Here is a 15,160-nt window from a genome sequence, read left to right as displayed (position 1 = left end):
AATCATTAACTAGTTCTGGGGCGCCTGGGTGGCTGAGTCTTAGGTTAAGCGTCTGACTTCGGCTCAGGTCATGATTTCACAGTTTGTGAGTTCAAGTCCCTCCTCAGGCTCTGTGCTGACAAGAGCCTGGAGCCTGCTTTGGATTCTGTGTCTCCCTCTCTCTCTGCCCCTCCCCCACTCGCCCCCTGTCTCCCTCTGTCTCTCTCTCTCAAAAATAAATAAAACATTAAAAAACTTTTCTAATTATTAACTAGTACTAACAAAGCCAAAATCAAGGAAGTCCTTGCCACCCAGCTTGTTCATTCTACGACATCACATTATCAACAACAATCAACTGAATAATTGGGGCAGTGACTCAATGATCAACTAAATAATTTGGGAAGGAGGATTCTTCAACAATCAAATTCTTCTAAAATACTAAGCACAACTCAATTTATGAGCTCTCCTAAAGAAATGGGCACTTTGAACATATTTTTCAAGAAAAGTCAAATGGGTGGATGGTCCACTGGACTTTCTTTCCAAGTGCAAAAATTAAATGTGTGCATATAAAAGATAACACCAAGAAAGAATGCTCTTTAATGTGAATGTTAGGAATCAAAGATAATCTTCTCTGAGAAAATGTAAATATGAAATCATAACAATTTATGTAATAGGTAAAAACAGGTCTTACTATACTTGAAATAATTTTTTTCGCAAATAACTGAGGTAGTTTTCTGAGTTCTACCTAGCAGTTGCCATGCAATTCAAATTGCTTCCATCCTACAAAAAACAAAAACCTACTAAAAGCATTATTAAACTATAGAGAAGACGGGATAAATACAGTAATCAGAAAACCAGAACTAATTACTAACAAATTTAACATTCAGCCCTCTTAAGAGTATAATTTCTGTGTTTAAATGTTAAGTAAAAATGTATCATTTAGTAACTGAAAAAATGGGTAAAGCTTCTTGGATGATAATATTAAAGACAAATGATAATGTCTTATCTTATAACTTAAGTACTTCACTAACTGACTTAACCAGATGTTAACCAGATGCTATCTTAGCCTAGAATGATTATTAATTGAAAGGAACATACTGACCTAGTCATCTCATTTCACTCAAATTACCTTTACATTAATTTCTAAGTTATAAACGTTGTTGTTTGTTTAAAACTAAAATGAAACGTGCTCGCTTTGGCAGCACATATACTAAAACTAAAATGAAACACATCTAAATTAATACAGACTAATTAAAAACTTTAACATAATACATTAAATAAATTAGAACAAACTTGAGTTCCCCTCCCACCATTTCTATTTTGAGACCACCTAAAAAGAGGCTATATCTTTTGATGATGTTTTAAAATATGGTCCTATTATAAGTCATAAATATTTCAAAAGATAATTGGGAAAAACTAAATTTTCAAGAGTAAAGTAATATAGACTCTAGTTGTCAGCTTATAATCTTAAATATTGTATTTGAATCTTTATAGTTCTTGTCACCTCATGGCAAAATACATATATATTATATATGAAATTTACTTATATACATAATTTGCTATAATAAAAGTACAGGTCTCTCTCCTTTTCACCAAAATGTGCTAAAACTGTAAAATACATCCTATTTGTCTACTATTAAAACTACACAGGTAAATTCTACTAAAAGTATGGTCTTTATATAAACTATGTATACTTATCTATCATGTTCAAAACAAAACAGTAATTTTCTTCTAAAACATTTATTCTCCAAATATTAAAGATAATACTCTGATAACTCAATACGATGGACACAAATATATTTAAATTTAAAACTAAATTTTAAAAATTAAACTGAAGTCATCAAAATCTTACTTACAAAATTTCACAAAAGCAATTTTGTGAAAGCAATCTTTTAAAATACACTGTAATATAACTTTTAATTATATACCAATTAACTTTGTAATTTCACAACCCAATATTCAAACATAGATTAAATTAGTCGGAATCACTAATTTAATGTTTTAAACATGGCATATTCCACATAATAATGCATTCAAATTCAAAAAGTATGTATCTCTTGATAAAATATACAGATGGCACTTAAGTGGTCACAACAAAATGTAAGAATATGATCCACACACCTTTCACAAAAAAATGTAAGTACCTCTTGATTTAGAGGACACCTATTTTACTGCAATACTACATAGCAAATATCTATTCTTACATGGAATGAAATTAAACCTACAATATCATAAGATAAAAAGCTTCAACTCTCCAAAAATCATCTATTTAACAATTATAACTAAAGGGCAGTGGGGGTTGAGGGGGAGGAAACAGGTAAGGTTCTAAAGAATCTCTGGAGAGCCAAAATAAATGCCATAAAACCATGACTCATAAAAGGGTCTCTTCTGACATATGTTTCTACATTAGGCACAATCCTAACTAATCTCTAAAATCATAAAAGATAAGAAATCACAAATGTGAAGTGGGGAGCGGTGACAAGAAGCAGGCATACATATTTGCAACTCCCCTAGCATGCATTAGAGCATCAGAATGACAAACCTAGACTGAAAACAGAGTTAAATTGTATTGCATATGCTTTTAAAAAGGGCATTTTCATTAAAATCTTGGCACCTAAAACTATGGGCTTCCATTATCTAGAAAAACCACCTATCTGAAAAATATCACATCCTGATGACACTGGATATGAGATTACTTTATTTGCTTTGACTCACTTCAGTAAACAGTAGTCAAGCCATCAGTTTTCTGATGCAGTTAAAAAGTTTACTAGAAAATATCAAAACGTGTCACTGCTTTAAAACAAATCCTATATGCTAAAAGAAAAATGCATTGTTACAAAGAGTACACATATTTTTCCTCTCAATTTAGGTACACTCAAAAGACAACACAATAAAAGATAGAAATGACATTTTTGCTTATATTTAAATAGTTAAATTAAGCTCATCTTTAAAAAGTGCCTGTTAGAAGCAGATGGAATAGTTTTAATCTAAATCTCCTCCCTATAGCTCCCTTCACCACCGCCCCCCCCCCCCCCGCAAAACCTACCACCATCATGACTGCATGTTTACCTTTCCCCTCTCATATTCTTTATAAATGTTATAAAGGGAAAGAAAAATCAGGAATAGGAAACTTCTTGTACCCAATGCCTGTTTAAGTGTCAAAAACAAAATCTAAGAAGTTCTGGTTAACAAGAAATGAACTGTTTAATTAAATCATGTTTAAACCGAAATCCTATTCATTATTCCTCATGAAAAGTAATCTTTAAAATAAACGAACAAAAAGAAGACCTTATGATTCTGAGGTCGGCCTGCTTACAAAAAGAAAAAAAGTAGACTTTCTGACAAGAAAAACACAGCCAAAAATAAATCCGTAAGACTCAAAACTGTTTTATTTTATGTATAAAAATGGCTACAAGGGAAGAAGCAAATATGGTAATAAGTAATTCAAAAAAAAACCATGAAGAATGACTCATTTGAAACAACTTGCTGTTTCCTAAAATATGTTTCTTGATATGCCAGCCCCTGCAAAGAGGATTCTATACAGTCCAATAAATTTTGGAAACTCTTCCATGTGGGAGGTTTACCACACACAGGGACTATTAGCATTTCTGTGAGGTCTCAAGGTAAACATAACTTATTTGACCCAGCCTTACACAAACTATCCTGGCTTCAAAACCAGTTTTTCTCATACTTGTTTTAGCATGCCTACCAACATCCTGAGGTAGTAATGGTTCCACAGAATAATAGTGAGCCATAATAAATACAGAAGATATTACAGATGTTCCTAGCTAGCTAGTATCAGCATCAATCTGAAGAAAACACAAAAACAGGATAGTTATCAGAACCAAAAATTTAGGGGGTGAGGGCAGAAGAGGCTGTCAATTCTGCTGGGTGTTTTGAGGGGAGAGGGGGAAGGAGAGGGAAAGTCTTATTTAAAAAAAAAAAAAGCTCATCCCATTCTTACTGAGGCAAATCTAAAATCTAACATAAATGAGTGTGCCACAAGGGGGAGCCATTCCCCATCACATCTGGCATATCCTTTCAAATCAAAATCTAACACGTAATGACATTTAGTCAACATTCTATTTCAAAAATATCCATGTAACTTCAACTAAAATTAGGATAAAAATATCATTATTCATTTTTAAAACAGTACTATAAAGGAAAAAGTCCCCTTTCTCATTTAGAGCACCTGACACTTGTTAGAGTAATGTTTTGCATAGATCTGCTCCTAAGCATTCAAGGAAGATGGGACAGGCACAAATGGTCAAAATAAAATTTTAATACAAATGCAGCCAATGGTTCAAAGATGGCATATCTAATCATTTTTACTGGCCTAAAACAGTGGATGACCCCAGCAAGAAGCCAACAAATGTTAACTGTCTCATTCTGCAGAGAGACAAAGCTTAACAAATCAGATCAGATTTAATAACTTTCACTACTAAGGTACCAGCCATTTAATCATGAGTTAACATCGTGACCTAAGTTATTTGATACAAACAACTCAGAACCAAGATGAAATAAAACCAGGATTCAGAGTTTGGGGAGGGGAAAGGTGGTCAGAAGATAAGTGCTCTGGTTTTCATATTCTCACAGCTCCAACTACAGTGTTCAGAGTATGTGCTGATTAAATACTGAGTAACAAGAAAGAAACCTCATTTATACCTTAACAGATAAAACTCCTGTCTTACTTGCCTTTTTGTCTTCCCACTATCAAATGAATATTTGAACAAAATGGAGATGGTAGAAAAACGAGGACAAATGTGGAGATTGCAAATGACGGCCAAAAATTCTTCCCAAGCACGTATGCTCACTTTTTTAAACTTTTTTTTTTTTAATGTTTATTTATTTTTGAGACAGAGAGAGAGAGACAGAGCATGAACAGAGGAGGGGCAGAGAGAGAGGGAGACACAGAATCTGAAACAGGCTCCAGGTTCTGAGCGGTCAGCAGAGCCCGACGCGGGGCTCGAACTCACGGATGGTGAGATCATGACCTGAGCTGAAGTCGGACGCTTAACCGACCAAGCCACCCAGGCGCCCCTAAACTTTTTTTTAAATGTTTGTTTATTTTTGAGGGAGAGAGAGAGTGCAAGTGGGGGAGGGGCAGAAAGGTAGACACAGAATCCCAAAACAGGCTCCAGGCTCTGAAATGTCAGCACAGAACCCAACACCGGGCTCAAACTCACAAATCTCGAGATCACGACCTGAGCCGAAGTTGGACACTTACCCGACTGAGCCACGCAGGCGCCCCTGTGTGCTCACTTCTAAGCAACATGACTGCACCAGTCCTATCATCAAGAAGTGAATCTGGGCCTGGCTATTTCACTTCCTTTGGCCAACAGACATTAGCAAACCCAACAGAAGCAGAGGCTTGTGCACTAGGGATTGCCCTCTTTCTGCTCTGTGGAGTCCTGCACCTACCACCATGTGTATGAGCCTAGGCTAACCTGCTAGATGATGAGAGAAATGGGATCATCACTCCAGGTGACAGCACAACCACCACTGGACATTCAAGCAAGATCTCCTAAGACCAACTGACCTGCCAATCATCAGACACGTGAATGAAGCCATTCAGCCCCAGCCAACCCAACAAAGACCTTAAGAACTCTCCAGACAGCCCAAAGAATTGTGAGAAATCACTTTAAGCCATTAAGTTTTGAAGGTTTTGTTTGCTGCAGCAAAAGAACTGACAGGTTATTAACTTACAACAAAAATCCATGTATATATGTTTCTGTTCTCAAAAAGACTTTTATCATACACTTTGACTGACATTATATCACTAACCTCAGAGCCACAACACTACTGACATGACATGACCTACTAAAACAACATTCTAATTTTACATGGTCTTTAAAATTTTCAGGCAACCTGCAAGGATACAGATGAAGATAGAAAACATAATTACACAAGTAAAAAGAATTCTAAAACCAAAAGAATTCAAAGACTAGGAGGTCTCGATCATCTGTCACTGCCGTGTGTGTGTGTGTGTGTGCGCGCGCGCACTGTGTGTATACACACACACACACATACACAAAAAATTTCAAATTAACACGTTTCAAGGATAAAGGCTGAACAGGTGCAAAAATGAGTTTTTGTGAAAACTACAGAGTAATATTACAAAGATAAACACTATAAAGATCATAAGAATGGTTACATAATTTGTCATCTTTTACTTTCCACAGAATTGAGGACAAATGAATTTTGGTTGATCAGATTTTAATCAGGGAGGAAGGAAAGAAGGAAGAAGGGAGGGAAGGGAAGGAGGGAGATAAGGAAACAAACTAGTCTCATGAGGATGGACTTAGTTTGGGTTCCACAAGCCACTGGTAGTCAGGACCATCCGGTTGCAGTATGAATAGGTGCAGTAACAACTTTATGCCAGCATATACAGCAGCCCTGCTGGTAGTATTAATTCTCTGGGTCTGATCTAAACTTGGGCATATGAGGACCTATTTTAAGTTGAAACAGATGAGGTTTTATTTACATTTTAAGCTTCAATATTTGCACAGAGTACAATACTACAATACAAGGAAACATAAAATACATATTTTAACATTATTATACTGTTTTATCCACTAAAAAATAGTGCTAATTCATTACAGATACTCATTATCATGAATTTCTTTTCTTTTGTTAAAATTTTTTAAATTTTATTTATTTGAGAGAGAGCGCACACGCACATAGCACAAGCAGGGTAGGGCAGACAGAGAGGGAGAGAAAAAGAATCCCAAGCAGGCTCTGCACTGAAGGGCAAAGCCCAATGTGGGGCTCAATCTCATGAACCGTGAGATCATGACCTGAGTCAAAATCAAGAGTCAGACACTTTAAATGACTGAGCCACCTAGGCGTCCCTATCAACAATTTCTTTAATGCTGCTAAGTGCATTTTCCAAACTAAGATTAAAGAAAAACAGTAAAGGTTAGATTTGCACACTTCCTCTCTATGAACTCATTCAATTATCTCTTCTCACATGTTTCTAGATCTTTTGAATACTGCTTTTTGGACTGGTTTTGACTAAATCTGAGGTTTTTCAGAATATAAAAGGCAGAAAGAGGAATTAAAGGATAGTGAATTACAAAATTTTAAAATTCAAAACTTCTCTATAGATTTTCTTTCCTCCGGTCTGTAAAAAGTATTATCTCTCAACTATACCAGGTTCTAGTAAACCTAACCTATTGAACTTAGTTAATGAGACGTCATGATCAAATCATCAAACTAGAACATGAATTTGGCTTTGTTTCCCACACCCTGTCTTTGTTATGGTTGATATTAAGTGAAACTACATTCCAACACTGATACCTCATTTTCTTCCTCCCGTAGAATACTACCATGCATGAGTCCAATAATGTTATCTCAACCAATTCTTTTGGTGAAGACAAATGCACATGGCAGGATGTAGGCTAATTCATTTGACATCACCAAAATATATAGCCTCACTATATGATTCTACTAATAAGCATGCTGCACAATAATGCCATAGGTAAAGGGAAGAAGGGTGCTGAAAGAGAAATAAGGTACAAGACATATTTTCAGTTTCTCAAGATGAGTGTTAATGCCATATTCTAAGAGGTACTCAGAACTTCCAAGTTCTCAAAAACAGTGATAAATAAAATGAAGTCCTCAAATACCTAGGAATGAATCTCAAAAGATGTGTAAGATCTGTAGGATGAAAACCAAAAAATAGTATTGAGAGAAAATAAAAAACTAATGAAGGAAAATACCATGATCACAGACTGAAAGATTCAAAATTGTAAAGACATCAATTGTACCCAAACTTAATTACAACTTCAATGTAATCCCAATCAATATCCTAAGCAGATTTTTTGTGGTATCTGACAACTATAGAGTTTATACGCAAATCTAAAGAGCCAAGAAAATCTTGAAGAACAGCAAAATTAATACTTACTCTACTAGATATCAAGAATTATTATAAAGTTATAGCAACTAAGACAAAAAGAATAAGGAAATCAGAAAGAGCCCAGAAATGCACACCATATATATGATTCAGCTGATTTATGGCTAAGAGGACATTGCAATGTAGCATGGAATGGGTGCCTTTTCGATAAATGATCATGTCCATTGAGTACTTATATGAAAAAATATGAACCCTGATGGTGACCTCATATCACATACAAAAATCTATTCAGAAGAACTGTAAATTTAAATGCAAAAGATAAAACAATAAAAGCTTCCAGAAGAAAACTTCAGAGAATACATTAATGACCTGGGTTAGGCAGAGATTTCTTAAGCAGGACACAAAAAGCACTAATCATAAATGGGGAAAAAAAAAAAAAACCCTTATAAATTAGATTACATTAAATTAAGAACTTCTAGTCATCAAAGCACTCTTTAGAGTGAAAAGGCAAGACTTTTCGAGTAAGAGGATATATGTGCAATACATATAATTGACAAGATTCTTATCCTATCCACAATATATTAAAAACTCCAACAACTCAATGAAGAAAAAAAAAAAAAGCCAGTAGGGAAATGTGCAAAAGAGTAAACTAGTTACTTTCAAAAAGAGGATATCCAATTGGACAATAATTATATAAAAAGGAACTTGACTTCCTTAGTCATCAGGAAAATACAAATTAAAACTACAATGAGATACTACTACACAGCCACCAGAATGGCTAAAATGAGGAAGACAGACACTACTGAGTGTAGCCAAAGATGTGGTACACTGCTGGTGGGAATGTACATTGGTACAATGACCTTGGAAAACCTGCAGTATCTAGTAAAGCTGAGCATGTGCATACTTTTTGATCCTGAAATTCTAATTTTATATACATAGCCAACAAAAACAAATACATATGCTCACCAAAATACATGTACAAAAATATTCATAGCACCCCTACTGTAATAGCCACAAACTGGAAACAATTCAAATATTCATCCATATTACAAAGAACAAATAAATTGTGGTATGGTCATATAACAGAATACTATACAGCAATGAGAAAATAAACTGTTGTTACACACAAGATAGATGAATCTCACAAACATAAAGATAAAAGGAAGGAAGCCACACAAAACAATGCACATACTATTTTATTCTGTCACATAAATGTTCAAAACCAGGCAGAATTTATCTGTGATATTTGAAGTCAGGAGGTAGTTGCCTGGGTGCTTGTGTATGTGCTGGTGGTGGGGTGCAAAGTAGTGATAAAGAGGGGTTTGGAGAAAGCTCTGGCTACTAGTAATATTCTACTTTTTAAAATCTCGGTGTGTTCATTTAGTAAAGATTCATCAAGCTATGCATTTATAATGTGTGCATTCTGTGTATATATACTTCAATAAAAAGTTTATTTAAAAAAATCGATTTAACAAAAGCTTAAAGAAGTTTATCTTTTACAAAAATTTTAACGAAAAACGAAAAATAAAACTATCATATGATTCAGCAATTTCACTTCTGGGTATTTATCTCATGGAAATGAAATTACTGTCTTGAGTAGACAGATGCACCCCTATGCTTACTGCAGCATTATTTATAATAGCCAAGACACAGAAAAAGACACAATGTAAGTGTCCATTTGTGGACAAAATGGATAAAGAAAATGAGGTGTATATAAGCATACAATGGAGTATTAGCCATTAAACAAAGAAGGAAATCCTGCTGATTCCAGCAACACAGATGGACCTTGCAGGTATTATATATCGAAATAAGTTCAGACAAAGAAAGACAAATACTGTATGATCTCACTTATATGTGGAATCTTAAAACAAAACACAAAACCAAGCTCATAGATTCAGATAAAAGATTGGTGGTTGTCAGAAGTGAGGTGGGAGGGGGTAAGAGAGGGTGAAGGTGGTCAAAAGGTGCAAGCCAATTATAAGATAAGTAGTAAGTCACCGGCATGCAATGTTCAGCATGGTGACTGTAATTAATAATACTGTATTTTATGTTTAAAAGTTGCTAAGAGAATAGAGCTTAAAAGCACTCATCACAAGAAAAAAATCTGCAACTATGTGTGATGGTTGTTAATTTATTGTGGTCATCATTTTGCAATATATACAGATATTGAATCATTAAGTTATACACTAAAACTAACATAATGTTCTACCTCAATTATTGCAATTAAAATTCTCAATAAAAGGGGTGCCTGGCTGGTTCAGTCAGTGGAACATGTGACTCTTGATCTTGGAGTTGAGTTCAAGCCCCATACTGGGCACAGAGATTACTTAAAAAAAAAAATTAAAGTTAAGAAAAAAAGTTTTGAAAATCTCAATAAAGGAAAGGCAAGAAAGAAAGAGAGAGAAAGAGAGAGAGAGGGAGGAAGGAAGAAAACCTCATATCCATTAAGCAGTTACTCCCAATTTTCCCTTTCCCCCAGGTCTTGGCAGCTACCAATCTGCTGTTTCTATAGATTTACCTATTCTGGGTATTTCATGTAAGTGAAGTCATACAATATGTGACCTTTTGTGACTGGCTTCTTTCACTCAGCATGATGTTTTAAAGGTTCACCCACACCATGTAATGGTATCTGTATTTCATTCCTTTTTATGGTTCAATAATATCCCATTGTGTGCATATATCATAATTCAGTGAACTCCTTATTTGTATATAAAGCATTTGTGGTGATTTTTGACCTTCAGTACTTGCTGAACTCCCTACCATAAATTAACACACTTTTAAGAATCCTCACTCAGAAGTCAGTTGTCACCTATTCAACAAAATGGAAAATTTTAATATTGCACTAAGTCACTATAACAACTCTCTTTGTATAACCTGTTAGTAGTCTATGAAATATTGCTAACAACAGCCTTGTGAATTAAATAATATTATCCTTATTTTGTAGGTGAGAAATCGGAGACAAAGAGCTGAAGTAGCAGGCTAGTGTCACAGTGGGTAAACGGCAAGATCCTGACTAGACCCCTTCTCTTTCCATCCACCCCACATCAGAGTTCAACCAGCTATTCACACTAACCCAGTCACAACAATGACTATAAGATATTACTACAAATTAAATTTTGAAGAGAGGTTCTCACATTCAGGACAAGAAAAGGCTCAAGTTATAAACTGGTTTAGCTCTAAATACATGTTTATAACTTAGTCTCTGTAATTCATAAAGCATTTTCCCAAATAAAAACCTATACAAATGGTTAAATAATTTCCTGGAGGGATACCACAAATTAGGTTAAGAGATGGGGGTTTACTGGGAAGAATCAAGAAACCAGAAATAAAAATAAGCTACAGAAGTATACTCATTTCTCTCCTATTTGCTCTTTTTTGGATTCCATTCAGTTTCAGATAGCTAGCGCCTAAGAACAAACACAAGGCTACCTGCCCCAGTCGGCAGCAAACAACTTCTTCCTTGGTTTCCTCATTTTGTTGTTTTTAATAATGTTTTTATTTATTTTTGAGTGAGAGAGAGAGACAGAGCATGAGCCTGGGACGGGCAGAGAGAGAAGAAGACACAGAATATGAAGCAGGGTCCAGGTTCCAAGCTGTCAGCACAGAGCCTGATGCAGGGTTCAAACCATGGACCATGAAATCATAACCTGAGCTGAAGTCAGACATTTAACCAAAACTGGGCCACCCAGGCGCTCCTCAGATACCTCGTTCTTAAAAAAACAAGAAATACCAAATGAGCAGTTCAAAGTAGCTCTTTGCTGGATAGTCTTCCCCACACCACAGGAATGACTCAATCTGGAGGATCTTGGGGCAGCGAAACATGGACCTTGCATAGGCAGCTTCCTGCCAGTAACTATAAAGCTAAAGAGGCAAAACCTGTCCTTGCAGCTGACAGATCATATAGGGGCGAGAGCCACAGCTGGTAACCAAGAACTCTAGCATCTGCCTAGCGTTTCCTCTATGTAACATGTATTATACCAAAACCCTGGATAGGTGATGGATGAATGGTAGGCGGCTCTTCAGGGACCCGCAACCCACAACCTGGCCACACAGTGGCACAATTAATGAGTCCCAGTATCTCATTTTAATTCATAACAAAAGCACTTATTACACAGTAACATGAAAATTCTTGTTTAATAAAAAATTCCTAATTTGAAAGAAAATGTATTTGGGAGCTATTTGAAAAGCAAATGTATTATGACATTTGAAAGATTACTGAAATAAACTTGCATAGCATGGCAGCAAGAAAGTTTGTGATATAATGAAAATAAGTGGGATTGGAAGTCAAGAGGCCGAGCATAAAACCTAGCACTTAGACGTATAATAAATGACAAATGAATGATCTAGTACCAAAGGACTATGGGCAAGTTACTTCTTCTCTCCCTATTTCTAAAATTAGATTGTAATAAGGCTTAAATGAGTTATTACATTTGTGTTTAGAGCAGTTCTTGGCACAGAACTATTTATTGACTAGTAGACACTATTACTAGATACTAATAGATACTATCACTAGTTCCACCATGAGACAGAGGTGTAATCTCAGACAAGTTACTAACCATTCTAGAATTCTATAAAATGACAGTGCTAATAATAGATGCTCTATAGCTCCCCTTCAGCTCTAAAAGAATATTTACATTCCGATTCTCAAACATGTTACATTAAGGAGTATCTTCCCACAGGCACATTAAAACTTTAAGTACTACTGTATTTTCCAGACAATAGTATATTACAGAATATATACCAAACATACAGTGGGGGAAGGGGACTTGGACATGTGGATATGACTGGATGTCCAGACTATCACTTAAGGTAGAGACTGTAACTTAAACACATATCACAAAAAGAAATATACTCAGAATAAGTAAAACAGTTCTGGATGAAGATTGAGGAGATTGTGTTCTACCCCTGACACTGCTACCAAACTTAAAATAGTAAATTACGGGGCGCCTGGGTGGCGCAGTCGGTTAAGCGTCCGACTTCAGCCAGGTCACGATCTTGCGGTCCGTGAGTTCGAGCCCCGCGTCGGGCTCTGTGCTGACAGCTCAGAGCCTGGAGCCTGTTTCCGATTCTGTGTCTCCCTCTCTCTCTGCCCCTCCCCCGTTCATGCTCTGTCTCTCTCTGTCCCAAAAATAAATAAACGTTGAAAAAAAAAAAAAATTAAAAAAAAAAAAAAAGTAAATTACTCCTATCTATGTTTGTTTGCTTATCTGTAAGGTGAGAAAGGTTGCAATACATGATCACTAAGATCTCTTTGGGACTTTTTTCACTTTTTTCCTTCTTTCCAAACTAGCATAATGTCAATTATTACTTAGAAAACTGGGAACTTTAGCACCCATAAATATGAAAAGTTGGCTGATCTCCTGGCCTAAGCAAGCAGTACCTGATCTGAGAGTGGGTGCAAATGGCAATGGCCTTTTATTGTTTTTTTAATGTTTATCTATTTATTTATTTATTGAGAGAGAGAGAGAGAGAGACAGAGACAGAGACAGAGAGTGAGCAGGGGAGGGGAGAGAGAGAGGGAAGGAGAGAGAATCCCAAGCAGGCTCCTCACTGTCAGCATAGAGCCCAGTGTGGGGCTTGATCCCATGAACCATGAGATCACAACCTGAGCCGAAATCAAGAGTCAGATGCTCACCTAATTGAGCCACCCAGGCACCCTGGCAATGACCTTTTAGATGAGCCCACATTCACTTTCAAGAGCCAGTGGATTTGATTTTGCCTCTGCTTTCTAAAATATTGTACATTCTATACCATAGAGAAGGGCAGGAAAAGGAAATTAGCTCAATAAATGCACTGATACACTAACCTTCTCACATAATTGCAGAATTAACTGATTCCTTTGTACTAAAATATATTTAACGGCCAACATTTACTCAGCACCTACTATGTGATGGATCCACTGGTAAGCACTTTTAAGATAGAAAACAAGATAATTTTAAGTGATCTTTAGGTAAGAGTACTGCTGTAGGGGCTGGAAAATACATGGCTACATCCATCACATTTCTTTCATTTCCAAGATAAATCCTTGCAAAAAAGGACAACAGAATCTTATTTCATTATCTCTAAGAAAAAAGAGATTAAGTAGAATCTGAAATTTATTTTTTTATATTACTTATTTTTTTTTTTTTTTGAGAGAGAGAGAGAGCATGGAAGGGGAGGAGAGGCAGAGGGGGAGAGAGAGAATCTTAAGCAGGCTCCATGCTCAGCACAGAGTCTGACGCAGGACTCAATCCCCCAACCCTGGGATCGTGACCAATGATGGAATCGAATCAAGAGTGAGACACTCAACTAAGTCGCCCAGGCACCCCAGAATCTGAAATTTAAACTCTTATGTTCACATCAGGACAGTAATTTATTCTTAATATTCCCAAAAGTTGTCATTATAGTCTTACCTTTTTATTTCAAACCCACAGCAAAATAAAAAACAGAAACTTGTTTAAAACATGTAACTAAAAGTTAAAAAAAACCCAAAACCTAAAAACATCTTACCTGAGCATGAAAATTGGACATAGTCGTTGTCTCTATATCCTTCTTTCCTAATATCTCCATTTTCACTGGTGAATTGGGAAAATTAAATGAAAAGTAGTCTAAAAAGTCAGGTAAATAAGTAGCTGCCCCATGAACAATACCCATTACATAGAAAGCTGCAGAGTTTTCATTTTCACTGAACACTAGACCCACAAACTCTTCTGCAAACCTCTCCATCTCCACAGGAGACAGGTGGGAGAGTTCATTACTGTAGGCGTGGATAACAGATGCGCCTCCATTAGGCTGGTGCTCAATATGAATGAGCTGTTTGAACTCCAACGTGTCCAACCTTTTGAGGTTATTCTGAACCCGTGGCTCCTTTAATGAGACAAATGGAAACTCACTGTTCTCTGGAATTTTGGAATCATAGTTCTTGGTATCCAAATTCTTTCCACTGTAATCCTTTACATTATCATTTAAGATGCCTTTGGCTTCTTGATCTTCAACATCAGATAGCAATCCTGAGCAGATGGTTTGAATAGATTTGCTATACATTTTTGGACGCTTCCGTTTTTCATTCTCTTTGTGTTTCTTTTTCTTTTTCTTCTTTACTTTTTTAATTTGTAAGTCTTCTGCATTTGTTTTTGGTTTCTCCTTCCCACCTGTTGAGAAAAAAAAAATTTTTAACTCCATATTTTAGTTACTTAAAAATCATGCTTAAGGAACTATTGTACAATAAATAAGCAAAGTTTACTCAGATTTGAGTTTGTATCTGGGACTTGTTTTACACAATATTGATAAACATAATTTAGTCAATCTCCTTCCCTCTCTACACACACACACACACACACACACACA

At 35.9% G+C, this 15,160-nt stretch overlaps 1 protein-coding gene across 1 annotated transcript in view; it reads right to left on the bottom strand.

The window, feature by feature from the left end:
• The window catches only part of RSBN1L (round spermatid basic protein 1 like), a 68,054-nt gene that overhangs the window by 12,072 nt on the left and 40,822 nt on the right, over positions 1-15,160 (bottom strand). The window contains exon 3 of the mRNA XM_045494589.1: positions 14,324-14,964. Coding sequence (XP_045350545.1) covers positions 14,324-14,964 — 641 coding nt within the window. The remainder of the gene's footprint in view (positions 1-14,323; positions 14,965-15,160) is intronic.

This window comes from Leopardus geoffroyi, chromosome A2 (genome assembly GCF_018350155.1).
Source record: "Leopardus geoffroyi isolate Oge1 chromosome A2, O.geoffroyi_Oge1_pat1.0, whole genome shotgun sequence".
NCBI classification, from domain to species: Eukaryota; Metazoa; Chordata; class Mammalia; order Carnivora; family Felidae; genus Leopardus; species Leopardus geoffroyi.
The sequence above is the reverse complement of the archived record's forward strand: the minus strand, read 5'-3'. Positions and strand labels throughout refer to the sequence as shown.